The sequence below is a fragment of the Falco punctatus genome (assembly GCF_963210335.1).
Source record: "Falco punctatus genome assembly, chromosome: 8".
Lineage (NCBI taxonomy): Eukaryota > Metazoa > Chordata > Aves > Falconiformes > Falconidae > Falco > Falco punctatus.
The window spans coordinates 22,906,486-22,921,726 of NC_137588.1; the positions used below are offsets into that span (position 1 = coordinate 22,906,486).

A 15,241-nucleotide genomic window follows, 5' to 3' on the forward strand; every position below is an offset into this window, starting at 1 on the left:
CCGATTACTTATAAATAAAGATACTGAACAGTAATAATCACTAGTGTTCGCATTCTCATCTGTGAGAAAAGTTAGGACAGACATAAAAAGACCCTTTTATTGTGATTATTAGCACTTTGTTAACAGAAGAATTGCTTTACATATTCCACTCTTAATGACTGGGAATTTTTCTGAGAGGCCCTTGAACGTGCATTGTTTGTGGTAGACCTCTGCTCTTCTTTGGGGAGAGGGCTCGTACAGAGGAAGGAGAGGTGCTTTATCTTTCTTCTACTAAATTCCATCAGTTATTACAGAGGCACAAACTAATAAAATATTCCAATCCCCTTCTCTTTTTTTTTTTTTTCCTCTAGACTAAATTTTGGCCAAATACCAAAGGAGAATTAGAAGGTATCCAGATGCTGATATTTCAGAACCTCTTCTTTTCCTTTTTATGAGTCTATTACAGACTTCAGCCCCAAATCCACATCTTTACAAAGATTACTATTTCATTAACCATGGAAAGACATATGTTGTCACTTGTCCATCAAACCCTCATCAAGCAAAATCATATGCTTTAATAATGTAAACTATTTAATATGCAGAACACATAGTAATTTATCATAAAATAGAAAAATAATATTTTACAAATAAAGTCATTTTCTGACAACCAAAAATAAGCATTTTTTTTAGCTTTCTTTCCATAATAATCATGAAGTACTTATCTTCTTTTTCTGCTGGTTGAAATTGTCTATGATGACACCAATGAAAAGGTTCAAAGTAAAGAATGATCCAAAGATGATAAAGATGACAAAGTAAAGATACATGTACAGGTTATCTTCATACTTAGGCTGATCCAAAACCTGCAAAAAAGGCATAGAAACTAAGCCTTAGTTTAACTGTGAGCAGAGAATCAAAAATCTGCTGGATAGAATTTAGGGCTCTGTCACTCTGATCTTTGCTTCTTATGGTCAAGTTCCCACATATCCATTCCACTGATCTTCAGTCTATGAAGTTACATTCTTGACAGAGAGCTTTGCTATCAAACCTCATATTACATTTAAGAAAATGTAACTGGCCTACATGAGCATAGAATAAATGCTGAAGACACAACTGGTTTAAACTAGTATAGTATCATCTGTCTGTGTCTACAGACAACCAGAAACACCAGCGTGTGAAGCTGCAAAATTCTCTGTGTATCTCATGAGAGGCCTCTGATGTGGGCTTGTGGAGCTTTCACTACTATAGGCACTTAGGAAACTGTGCTGGATTACAGAAGAGAAGCATCCAAGCTGTCTTTAGAGTAAGCACACGTACTATACTACAACAGGCTTCCCGCTGTGAGTGTAGCTTACCAAAAAAAGCTGGAGTCCTACCAGTACAGTTTATTCAGTCATCTACTTAGAACTAGAGGACAAGTTGCACCAAGGGAGCAAGGGGAAGGCAAAATGGTACGAAAAGGCACAGGCCGACTTAAGAATAGGAACTGTTCCCTGAAGAAAGAAGTCAGGCAACTTGGACAGCACAGTGGAAGTCTCAACTTTAAAACAAGATCAGTATTACAAAAAATATCTGTAATCTGGGTATTGGTGCCTCTTTCTAAATGCAAATAACGCCTCAGCACACATAATGAGAGGAGGAAAAGGCATTTCATGGAAATAGTGGAATCTGCTGTGGAACAGAGGAATTTTGGTCCAACTGCACCATACAGAACATGGAATCCTTTAGGACTGCTCCTCTGCTTTCTTTGTCTCGTATTTTTTCTATGGTTTCCCTTTTCTTTAACTACAAAACTATAATAACTCCTTGTTCTCTCACTGTTACTGTTATTCCTGAAAGATGTTAAAAAATTACATTGTTAAATCTTGGAGCAAACAGTCAAAACAAATGGAGTCAAGGGGCTATACTTACATTACGAGAATCCACAGCCGCATACATGATATCCATCCATCCTTTAAATGTAGCCTATAAAGAGAACACTGGTGTTTACCTCATGCTTTTTCTGGAAAACAGCTTGTCAGAAACATTGTTTAAGAGCTGAAGACCAAGTGTCCTTGGTGCTTATCATAAACACCATCACAGAGAAATGTTAATACATAACTCTTGCCTTCTATTCTATGTTTTATTCATATATGAGAGTTGCAAGCAAATTCCAATATCTGACTATAGAGGACACAACATCTATTAAGAACTTTTATCCATTATGAGTTATATCTGATACAAAAGTTATTTTCTGTGTATGAGCAAAGTAGGTGTATTTGATACAGATTCAATGCAGCTAGGGCGAATTAGGTTTGAATTATGTATTTTTTCTTATAGTCAGCATAGCCTATATGCTTCATATTATTTCTGTAGAGCCATGGATTTATCCCACACTTTGTAATTTCTAAATGTAATAAAATTTCTAAATGAAAAATTACTTTTTACTGTAACAACAATTGATATACAGAAAGATAAACAGAAATTAAGGAGTGGTGACTTACCACTTGAAGCAGAGAAAGATAACCAAGGCCTACATTGTCAAAGTTAACCTTCACATTCTTCCATCGGGCAGTTTCGTTGTTTTTTATGAGCTCCTCACATTGACTATAGTTGTTGATTTGGCTGATATCAAATCTCTCATCAGTTGTAGTGTTAACACAGTAGTAAAATTTTCCAGCAAATAGATTTACTCCCATGATACTGAAGATCAGCCAGAATATAAGGCAAACAAGAAGCACGTTCATAATGGATGGAATCGCTCCTAACAGGGCATTCACAACCACCTAGTATATAGATGACACCAAAGAGAAAGAGTGTAAGAACACAGGCACCAGTATTTTACAAATATTTCATCAGCCTTTCTTAAACACTCTATTTTAACTCTAATATCAGTTTTACTTTTTTTTAATTGTTGAGAGTAAGAAGTGAGAAAAGCAGTATAGAGGAAAGATAAAACATCAACATGTTTAGGAGGAAAAACATACAAACAGTAGCTTTAAAGAATGGGAAAAAGAACAAACAGGTAACGAGCCAAAAAAAAGCCAAACAGAAAAAAAATCTGCATTTGTTAATTAATTCTTTTTTGAATATTTACTTAATGTATGTCTGCCAAATTATCTTCATAATATTTCTAATGACTGATTGCATCAAACACAATAAATCTTTTTTTATTACATGCTTGCTAGATAAAGATTCAAAATCAATGTTGCTGAGCAAATCTTTAATTGAAAGTAATTTTAAGAGTTCTTTTAAATAAAAGAAAACTCAGGGATGTACGCATGTTCATTCGGATGGTTCTACATAAAATCAGAAAAAGACATGTTCAAACCAGGAAGCCAGCTGAGTGTCTGAGCACAGAAAAGCTGGTAGCATTCAGACAAGTGGCAGATAAGACTTGAAAAAGGAAGAGACTTGATTTAATTCCCAAATTATTTTTGGGGAAAATCAGGTTTCAGGAAAGAAAACTACGAAAATGAGTTTATGTATGATGACAAGCAGTGATTAAAAACATGCCAGAATAAAAATAAAATGGTGAAGAAAAAATAGGGAGAAAGTAGGTCCATTATGAATGAGAATTATTTCTTTAATGATAGAATTGATGAACTCCTAAACTAGTTAACTCCTATTTTAAATGTGTTTGTAAGTAAGTCTAAAATAGAGAACTTAATAACTATGGATCACCACTGCCAGTTTTGCCAAAACAACCAAATCAGGTCCTTATACCCTAATGAAGATTCTGTTTTAAAAATGCAGGACATTAGGTATTACATAGAAGAGATTATTTATAATTCATTTACTTTATATGATGTAGGTACTACAGCAGATCCTCTAGCACACCATGCTATTTGTTTCTACTTGAAATACAAATATGTAGATTAAGCCTGAAAAATATTTTGGCATTACACTTACATCTACAATTAATATGTTCCATAAATCAATTACTTGTAAAATTAGTCATCTAGGTAGGTCACCTGTCATTCCTTGCCATTTTACAGAATAGAAAATAAGCCCTTTCAATGTTAGAGTAGGTGATGAACCACCACCATGTATAGCACATAGTAGACTTAGGCTGATGTAAAGGAGAAATACTTGCAACTTGCAGGGCTCCATTCCTGCCAAAACAATACCTCTTTTGGATGATACATACTTTGGAAAATATTCGAGATCCTATAGGACTTCAATGAAATTGTCATTATGTTAAATTTAGGAGCTGGACCAACTTAGGTTCCTTTCAATGTAAATTACTCTATGACTTTATAAAAGCACAGAATGGTGGATGAAGTCCAAAGCTTCCATGTTTGTTTGTTTTTTTGCCACGTGTTTTAAATCGCATGTTGTAATACATGTTTATTTCTAATGGGGAAATTGAAAAAAAAGAGAGCAAATTAGTTTCTTACTCATACTAAAAATCTCCTTAGCAATACCTACTAAAAATCAATAAGCAAAAGTAATACAGCATTTTATGACTCAACAGCTGGGCACAGAGGGTTCCCAGACTACCGGATAAATCCCTTGTGACTATTTCAACAGTGCTGACTTATGTTGACAGACATGTACTCTCAGCTTTCTCTACGACATGACTGTGAAACATGATGAGGAGTAGTTTGACATAAACAAATAGTTTAATAATAATGCTGAATTAGTTTAAATTGGAAATCCATGAACCCACTGATTTTAGTGGGAAGTTTGACTGGAATAATAAATTGTGACATCATTTTTTTCCAGTTTGGGTATATTTTCCAAATATATGTGCTGTTATTTTTACATTATTTTTATTTAAAGTTATCTCAATTCTTCTACTTAAAAATATAAGCAGATTTCTTAAACATAATAATATAATCCATCAGGAATAATTATTGAGATATAAAAGGACAGTTAATGAAGTGAAAATATTTGTCCTCGAGCTTTCAGTCTCATTACACCCGAGAACTGTGTTCCTCTTTCTGCTACAGCTGCAGGTCCAGTCATGTTCTTCTTTCTGTAATTGCTGGATTTCTACAGCTGACCTACTTTCTCTGTTTTTAATCTGATTCCTGAAGCTATAGCAGAACCGGCTTGTAATATGAATCAATTGAAGACACTCAAAACGTACTGTTGAGCATTACTGAAAACACTGATCCAGACACCTCCTAGCCTCCATTGGTAGCAGGAGTGTGAGAAAACAGGCCAAGGCCTGACAGAAGTTAAAGCAGGGAAAGTGTTAGAAAGACATTAAAAGTGTTCTTTACTGGTTAAAATAAAGGTAGTATGTGCCTAGCACCATACAGCAGTGAGTGACATTGCTTGGGACAGAGCATAGACAGATTAATTATACTCCCACAGGCTACTGCCATGAAATCCCAAGTGCAAATTAAAATGTATTTCTCCTAGCAATACTAGTGGTGGGAAGATGCAGGGGAAACACCATGTTTTCCATAGGGGCAATGTTTTCTATTAATTATTAGTTTGGGCAGGTGCAAGCCCTGATCCTAGAGAACAGTATGGTGGATTAAAATTTTTAGATCTGTAGAATGGAATTTCTTGCTGTATGGAGGAAATATAATGCTCACTAGAAGCAATTTTAAGTGCTTATGCAAATATGTGCACCATACTATATTGTCATATTTTCAGTTCACAGATGTGAAACACCAATGATATTACTATGTTATGAACAGACATCTTCAATTTCCATGTATCAGACCTTAAAATCTTCTCATATTAATTTCTTCACCAGCTTGAGCTACTCTACCTTTAAAGACATTAAGCCTGAAATTATTTACTTTAAATAAGGCAAAATTCATTATATCCATAGGAAAATGTCAATGGTTGATTGCCTAATAAAAACATAGGTTGCATTTCTAGTCTGAACTTAACTGAATTCATCCACTATTTTTTATTTTAACTTTTTTTTTTATTGTAACTTTTGCTAAAGTCATAAATCTCCTCCTTATCTGTGTATTTTTACTGTATTTTACAGTTAGCAGATCAGTATAAAATTAATAGGTAGTTTATACCAACAGGAAAGTTACGGGATTGACAATTTCCCATTAACATTCTTGACAAAGTGATTGTTTCTTCCTTGCCACATTAAGCAACTGTGCATATAAAAAGTGACATATTTTGTCTTTGGCTCATTTTCCCTCATCATTCTCATAGAAAAACAACAGCTAATGTGTTTTTTTAGTGAGATATTACTGATGTTTTAGATAGGCCTTATATCGAATATAAACATCCCAAATTTTAAAATTTGCTTCAGCAAAGTTCCAGAAACCTGCTGGAGGCAAGGAAGTGGTATTTTCTATTTGAATTTATAACCTTTCATCAAATCCTGTTTCCTTTCTAGTTGAAGTCTTTTACTTGCCACACACAGAGCATCCCATTTTCTTCAGAAGCTCACTAATTTGTAGATGACTTATAAATTTGCTAAGCAGCTTATAACCTGTGGTGCTAAAGATCAGTGACTGCACAGGGAGCTCCCACAAGGATCCCTTTTAGTTAGCAATAGGGTTTCAGCTCAGGTGCACCTGCTGATCAGATCTGTGGCAATATGTCCAAGGCAGACAGATAGACTCTGAAGGTGTAAATCAGACATCTCCTTGTGGCTGGAGCTAGAAATATCTGCCATCTCTAGTTGTTAACTACTCCCCCTAAGAGACCCTTCTAGAGCTTTCACGTCATAGCAGAACACATAAGGTCTTTGTCCATTCAGTGCACTAAAGAAGTGATCTAAACTAATCAATTTCACTTTGCACTGGAATAGACATGAGAGTGCCCAGCTGGGCGGCTGAGGGTCTCAGCTGCAGTAACTGGTATGGCGATACCAGTTGGGGATAACAGCTGGGGACAGTAATTCTTCAAATATACCCAACTCTGTCAGCAAAAGTCTTCTGATATGTTTTCAGGATGCTCAGTGCTCTCTAGATTACAATCAACATTTTAAAATCAACATGGAAAGCAGCAAGCAACCAATTTAGGCCAGAAATCATAAAACCAGCTCCATCTTTGGTATACTAGAAAAGTTGTTTTAAATAGAATGCAATAGCTCTAATCTGAAAGAGAGAAGGTATTTTAACACTGCCTATTTACTTATTGACATAGGAATTAATCACAAAAATTTTAAATTGTAACAGAAATTCCCAATCAATATTTACAGAACAGTAAGTTAAAAGATATTGATAGACTACACATGGTATTCTATACTTGTGTGAAATACTTATGTGCATACATATGTGTGTACATGTGCACACACTATTGTGAAGAAGTATTGCTTTTTCAAAACTTTTCTGACTACAGCAGCATTTTTTTATATGGGATAAATCCAGTTTTGTAGTAACATTGTATAGATCCATGCAGCTGATAAATCCTTCGGCCCTCCAGGAAAATATGAAAAAGGGTGAAAGGCCAAGGAGCCTAAATAAGTGTAACAATGTGTGCGATAACACATGAATTCATATAAGCAGATGAAGACTTTTGCTTATATGTTAGTGACAAATGTAAAATATATAGGATGATAGTGTAGCATTTCTGCATGGATTTGCCGTTGATTATTCTGCATGCATTTTTTCTATGTATGCATGCATTATTTCTGATTCTTTCATTTTGTCTTACCCTCATCCCTTCAAATCGCGACAAGGCTCTTAGAGGTCTCAAAGCTCTTAGTGTCCTAAGGGATTTAATCGCACCAAGTTCTGAGTAGCCCAAGGCATTAGCTGTTAAGCTAACCAAAGAGACCTACACAAAAACAGAAAGGCAATATTGCTCATTCATCTTGTATATCCTTTCAATACATATGGTGGGAATGATGTGTCCTGAACTTCTCAAGAAGATTCAAGGCTGGACCTCTTTCTCCAGGAAACCCTCTATAATGCAGAAAGATCTTTCAAGTCAGACAAAGTAGAATAGGAGTATATTCTAGGTACCTGTTGGTGAAATCATGTTGGTAGAATGGTATAAAAATGCCTTTTAAATTCACATAAACTGGTCAACATTTGGTGGTATTTAAAGAAAAATGAAGTCACACGCAAAAAGAAAAATCCCAAAAGTTGGGTGAATTGGAATGATGAGTTTAGGTTAGGACTTCCCATGATATCTTCAGAACCTGATGGGAATGTAAAAGCTCTCAAAAAACACAGCCAGACCTGGCCTTCGGTCAAATGTAACTTTCTAGTCTCCAGAAAATCTTATTCAACAGCCACAGCTACCAGTGGTGTTCAGATTTAACCAGACTAATCAACACTGATATCCAACTGTTTGTTAGACAATGGTAGAAGCTTCACTGTTAGGTATAACCACACTTCATTCATTCCCTGTGACTCCTTCAACCACTTCATCAATTCTGGCTTGCATAACGCTGGTCTGGTCTGCAGGCAGATGAGTAAATAAACTAGAATAGCTGTAAAATAAATAATACAATTATCCTTCATCAATAATCCTTAGAAATATATTTATAGTAAACCATTGGGAAGGAGTGGCTCTAGTAAAGAAAAAAAACATCCAACAATCTTCTGTTTCTTTCCATTTAATGACCTTCCCTTACATCATTCCTATTCTCTTTTAATTCTTTCATTTCCAAATTAATCTTTTTTCTTTGTTCCATCCTCTGATTAAAGACTAAAAAACATGCTTCAGAGATTAATTTTTTCCATGAAAAAAAATGCACCAGCGTAAGGTTGCCATGGAAAACTAATCAAGTTATTTATAAAGTTCACAAAAGTAACTAAACACAGACTATCAAATAAGAATTAAATATTTGTTGATAAATACTATAAACATATAATGACAGTGTAAAGTATTGTTCATGGTGTCTCTGTAAAGCTCTGGTCATATGCATAGTAATTTACACATCAGATGATTGAGCCAAATATTTTACATTGGTACAGACTCAATCACAGGATACTAAGTGTGCGTAGAGTCGTGTTTTATCATAGGGTTTGCAATGCTGGTATGGATGTAAAAGTTATAATGTTTTCCAAGCTCTGTGTAGTAAAAACTTCATGGTCTATCATATCATAGTTTTAAGGAGATACAGTGTGATTTCTATAGAATTCTGCTGCTTTTCGGAATGAACAAACAAGTGATTCAAAACAGATTCTTACCTTGCATTCCATGGGAATTACATAGGTGCAATTGAGAGACAGCCTATTAGCACAGACAGATGCAGTAAGGCTATTGGGGATGGAAGGGAAATGAACATCTCCTATATGGTTAAAGATCTGCAGACTTCCATTTATGCTACCCAGTACTGTGCATACATTGGTGAGCATGTATACTTGAAATTACAATGCACTTCTCATTAGGTCTCCTTCAGGCATAGTGTATCTCCTCCTTGGTGGTGCAGCCTTTTGAAAACCATTTGAGAACCCATTCTAAGGGAGCTCATCTACAGTTCTCCAAGTGTCTCTCTAAGATCGCCCACGTGATGCAGTGAAAAGTGCAAGAGTACAATGGAATTGAGAGTTCCTACCAGTATTTTCCTTCCGTACTACATAGAGTGACAGGACACTTACAGTATTTGATTAGAATGTTAGAAACCTTTTAAGAAATTGCTCTGAAATAATTAAGCTCCATATACAGCAAAAACTGAAGAGGATGAACAGCATCCTTTCCACGCCATGAAAAAAAAAAAAAAAAGTGAAAAGCATCATGTCAATAAAGCATTACAACTTGACCAAACTAGAGAACATCAACAAAACTTCTCTGGAGTGATAAGTATATCTAAATATTTTTTTCTTTTCTGAACAGAATTGTAAACTGTACCACAGCAACAGTTTTAAAATAAAGTTTCCATTGAATAGAACAGAAAGCTTACCCTGAAAACAATATTCTGATTTTTAGAGCTTGTTGTACAGGACATGAAAAAGAATACATACATCAACAATCAGGAAGTCCAGCCAGCACCACGCATTAGTGAAATAGGTTTGAAAGCCATAAGCCACCCATTTTAAAAGCATTTCCAGAATGAAGATATAAGTAAAAACTTTGTCAGCGTATTCCAGCATGGTCTTGATAGTTTTACGTTGTTCTATGTATATATCTTCAAATGCCTGTGAAAAAGATTTTTGAAGATATCATTAAATGTTGTCACAGTTTGCAGTGTGGTATATAGTAGCCAAGAAAGATTTTGAATAACAAAGATTAAAAACTCCTTTTCAAAAGAAAATGTCTACATTGACAGTGAATCACTCTGCGTTGACTCAAGTGTAGCAAGTACACTGTATTTTGCTCCTGCTATGAGGAACTAATTACCTCGGTACTTAGCGCACCTGATTTAACATCAGTCTGGTAAAATACCTGAGGGAATCACATTGGCACCTTACATCTCAGTTTCACAATTCAAGCTGCTGTTGATAAGTTCCTAGCTCAACTGTGGTTTATTTTAAATGTGTATAAGGCAAAAAAAAAGCTATTATCATCAGTATGAAACCATGTGAATACCAGTCTGATATAACTAATTTCTTATTTCCATTAACACTACATTTTGAACTTGCCAAACAATTTGTTGCATAGCCTGTGAGCACTCTTAGGTATCCTACAATACATGCTCAATGCTTGTTGATATATATATGTTGATATTAGAACATTTATGAATTGAATATCAAGTTCTGATGTTTTATGTGCAGCTTTATCATTAACTGTAATTCTAATTGCTTGCTGCTTAAAATAGATACAATAGTTCCACACTGAATTTACCAGAGCACCGCTGCTGAGAAGAATCATGAAGACAATGAAGGTCTCAAACCAGTTGTGTTCAACAATCTTGTAGCAGGTTTTCCGCAGATTCCACCAGATTTTCCCTTTCCCATCTTCTACACTGACTTGACAGCACTTGAATCTCCGCACGCAGCCTAAATGTGATAATAGATTTTGAGATGTTAGTATAAGGTAAATATTTATTAGGAATCACAATGAGTGGAAGTAATCTGGCTTATTTCAGTGCTACTGCAATAGATTCTTGTAAATAAGCATCTCCTGTTAAAGGATTTTTGTTTCAATATTTAAAGTTAAAGCTTTGTAATTCTTACAATACCTTCCAAGGACAGAGAGAGCACAAGTAGTACCTTTGAAGGAGTTACTAATACAAACAATACAAACAGAAAATACAACTATAGTCCCAAAGCTGCTTCTTGATTTTGAATAAAAATAGAATCCAGTCCAAATCGACAGAGTCAGGTCTAATCACTTCACATATATTTTACTTCACCTACCTTCTGTAAAACAAGCCTCTGGCTCTAGAACTTCTTCGGGTTCTGCTTCTGGCTGTTCCCCTTCTGCAGGTAGTCCGATATCAACAGTGCTGCCTTCTGATGAACTGGATGCATTTAATTTCTGTGAATGAAACCCCACATAATTGTTTTTTTCAGTTTTATTTATTTTGAATAGTTCATGTTTGAAATGCATACCAAAATATTCTGCATGTATTCCGTGCTCTGATATTAAACTAATTTCTTATCTACAATCTATAATGCCAAACTGCTCTACTACAGGTGAGGTCACAAGATTAGAAACTACATCATGTGCATTTTTCCTATTGAAAATATTTTGGTATTTTCATACAAGGAATTGAAGAATTTATTAGACTACTATTCTGAGCCACACATAAGAATTCTGAAATGAAATTTCAGTAAGAGGCATGGGAGCCTTCCACACTTCATATTGTTTAGTTATTCCAATCATGTGGCTGCATTTTGGATTACACTTCAGATAGCATATGTTAATACAAATAATTTTCCAACGTCATGACCAAACCAACAGCAAGCTACACAGATGTATTTTCATGTCTCAAGTAAATGTTATTCTATCAAATCTGTAAAATCTAAAAAGTTTTAATATAAACTTTTCATTATCATTGACATGAAAACACATGTTTTTAATTGTATAGGATAGTTTAATCCTCTTTACTTCCAAATGAGCAGCACATTACTTTAAGAGCAGTAGCTGATATTTTGCATTCTCACTTGCCAATGCATTTTCTGAATTTATTGTGCGTTTTGAAACTACTTATTACTTTGGTACAGTACACATACATGTCCAATCACTATAAAAGCCCCCAAAGATCTTTATTTTTTTAAGACTAAAGTGAAAAGAAATGCTTTTAAAACAATACTGTCATAAAACAATACTGCAAATAATCCAAATCTTCAAAGTGATTCTTTCACACCATTGCATTATGCTGGCAACAGACAAATATGAGTACTATAATAAGTAAAAGTAGTTTGATCATGGCATTCTATGACTCTTCTAATGTTATCACTATGTGGAGTATAACATCAGTAAAATGGCTGCATTGATAAGTAGCTAATTTTATAAAGGGAATGATGTAAGCAGATTATAGAATACAGTCTATAGGGTATTAATATTAGACAGAGAGATGGTCCGTGGTAACATTAAAGCTATATCTTTGCTGACATTTAAAACTTAAGTTAGAGGCATTATTCCTTTAAAACATGTTTGACAAGATCCAAATTCTATACTTTTTTTGTAAAGGAAATTAAACATTATTAGTATGTGAATACAGAAAGTACCATAAGACTTCAATGGAATTTTACATTGCAGACAATATTAAGTATGTTCTTCAAACAAAAAAAGATTAATTCCTTTATCCTCCACTCTAATTTTATCAAATCACACTGACAGTATATTGTGTTGTGATTTTTAACTTTGATTTTTGTGTACCATGGTACACCATAGCCCACATTTTAGAGGAAGACCAAACAAATGGAAACATGTATTGTGGGATGTATTATGCACATACTTTCAGTGATATCTGTGCACCCATTTCCTTTATGTTTCTTTCAAAATCCCAGCTTATGTATTCATGTCTCATGTTTGTGCATGAGATTTAGAATCTACGAGGTTAGGTCCAATATACAAAGACATGGATGCACACTTTTCTGCAGATTATTATTTCACATTTCCCATTGCAAAGTATTCAGATTATAGATAATGCATGGCAGTTTGGTCATTGTGGAATACTGCCTCTAAAAGGGAGAAACTGGAAAGTATGGGATAAATACTGTAGTCCTCAAGTAAGGACCACAGCATTTAAACATTAGTGGAAGTCAATCATCAGTTTAAGGAAAGGCCAGAAATACCATAAACGCAAGGTACATTCCAAAGAAATTTGTATGTAGTGTTAAAAATTAATGTTTATCAATACTACACAGTAAAGAATTTTTAAACTCAGAAGTGACTATCTGTTTGATTATGTAGCATTTTCTTAAAATGTTGCTTGCATCATTCCGATCTGGACAGCATTTCTAGCAGAATGCTGTAGTAGTAGCAGAGCAAACAAAAACTATGAACAGGTTAAAACATAAATTTAAAAGACCTACTGTCCATTCTTTTACAAGGAAATGAAGAGTTCAGTAACACAGATATTACGCAGTTAATGTAATCAGCATATTAACTTTAAGAAGGGCTAAAGAATTCCTATTACTAAAATTGTGTAAGACTAACAGTTAACTCAAGATGAAAGATTAGAGATATCCACTATAAGGAGAGACCAAAAAATCAGGTAGAAAAGGTAGAAAGTGATCAGTAGAACAGTCAATTATCAGGAACATCAGAAAGCCATCTTTATTTATGTGGGGCAGTATGTATGGCGAGTTGTATCATACAAGTCTCTTCTCACTGAAAATCTGGTATGCTTCTTTTAAAGAGCTGTAATAATAATCACAGGAGTTAAGCTAAACAGAAAAATCCTAAATTTAATCAACAGCAGTTGATACTTGAAACACATTGAAGACACAAGAAGATACTTGAGACACATTGACACTTGAAACAATTAAATGCCTTATCCCACTGATAATTCAGTTACTCTTCTGTTGTTGGTGTAACAGAGTATTTCCTTAGCATGCTGTTCTATCATACCTGAATTTGGCCCCAATCCGATCAGTATATAAAGAAGCATATTAGAAAAATTATTTAATAAATGCAATCTCTAATAATCCAGTATCATTTGGGGAAGAAAAAATCAGAATTTTTCAACAGAAATAATTACTCTTTTTTTGTTTTTCTTTGTTATTGTTAACAATGTATTTATTGTATGGCACACTATATAATATTCATAAAATTTAGTATGCATTACAAACAGCTAGGAAGGTTTTACAATACAACATCTCAAGATTTTACCAAATCAAGTTCAGTATGCTAGGAAAACTTTTCACAGTGACAATTGCCTATTTCTACAGCGAACTTCTGTTCTATTATAAAGCAACTGACCCAGGGATGTTGTACTGATTTCTACGTATTCAACACGACATCACCTGGGAATGGACCATGTTATTGCTGATTATGTTTTGTCCATATTTTTTAATACATAAGAAGACTTTTTCTGCCACTTACTGTGACTTGCCAGTGTTCACATATGAAATCCAGCTGGATAGCTAGACTGCCCCCCTAACTGCAGACCCTGGTATGTTAGATATGTAGTGTATGTCCCGGTTCTTTATCTTAACATATCTCAGTTACCTTTGTACCTGATAAATTCTACTCTGTTCACCAGCATTACTGGATTTAGGCAACACTATATACTTAACATGTATAGAGCTTTTTTGAAAAATGAACATGTGGAAACAAGATAATCTTCAAACCCAAACGTTATCTTTGATATAACACTAAGTCCTTTTCAAGCCTCTTTTATACCATGGTTCTAGGTTTCAAAAGTATTCAGTCACCCATATTGTAAGAGATTTATCAGGGTCAAGTATTAGACACTCTTCAAGAGTTATGATGCTAGATTTTTTCTGAATAGTATGCTAAGGAAATTATTCTTAAGAGAAATCTACTTTTCAAAACCCTCAGAATCCACATACTCCATCTCCTTTTCACAGAAGACAGTAAGGGGACAAAAGTACTTACATGGTTCTAAAGCAGCAGTATCCTGATTATCATAAAGATATATAGATATATAGATATTTTAGGTCACATCTACCAACAGCCTTGCCAGTCATGCTTTAGTCAGCAATACAGTACAGTATGAGATACAGATTTTAGTTTAGCTTTCAAGATAGAAACTGGAAGTGGAAAGCAGCTTGCCTATCAGAGCAGCATTGCAAAAAGCAGCAGCCAAAATTAGGTCAGGAAGTTTTTGACATAATTACTTTCTGAACCTCAACATCTCATAGATTCATACAATTCTGCTTCACTTACAGCCAGGCCACTTTGAGCTTCTAACATATCTTTCTCTCTCTCTTTCTTTCAAAAATGATGATCTGAGAGTAGCTGAACAGCTTAGTTTAACATTTTTAACAAAGCCTGAAATTTCATGATTGGCCAGGAAGCCACTAATAGCTGTTGAAATCAT

At 34.5% G+C, this 15,241-nt stretch overlaps 1 protein-coding gene across 5 annotated transcripts in view; it reads right to left on the reverse strand.

Moving 5' to 3' along the window:
• LOC308068438 (sodium channel protein type 2 subunit alpha-like) overlaps positions 1-15,241 on the reverse strand; it is a 70,294-nt gene that overhangs the window by 7,396 nt on the left and 47,657 nt on the right. For 4 of the 5 annotated variants that reach the window (XM_080399061.1, XM_080399058.1, XM_080399059.1 and 1 more), the window contains 7 exons: positions 11,142-11,262; positions 10,627-10,781; positions 9,807-9,980; positions 7,546-7,668; positions 2,460-2,741; positions 1,888-1,941; positions 702-839 (listed from right to left, as the gene is read on the reverse strand). In XM_080399061.1, the coding sequence (XP_080255187.1) occupies positions 702-839; positions 1,888-1,941; positions 2,460-2,741; positions 7,546-7,668; positions 9,807-9,980; positions 10,627-10,781; positions 11,142-11,262 (1,047 nt within the window). The remainder of the gene's footprint in view (positions 1-701; positions 840-1,887; positions 1,942-2,459; positions 2,742-7,545; positions 7,669-9,806; positions 9,981-10,626; positions 10,782-11,141; positions 11,263-15,241) is intronic. The other variant, XM_080399060.1, reaches the window with a different exon arrangement.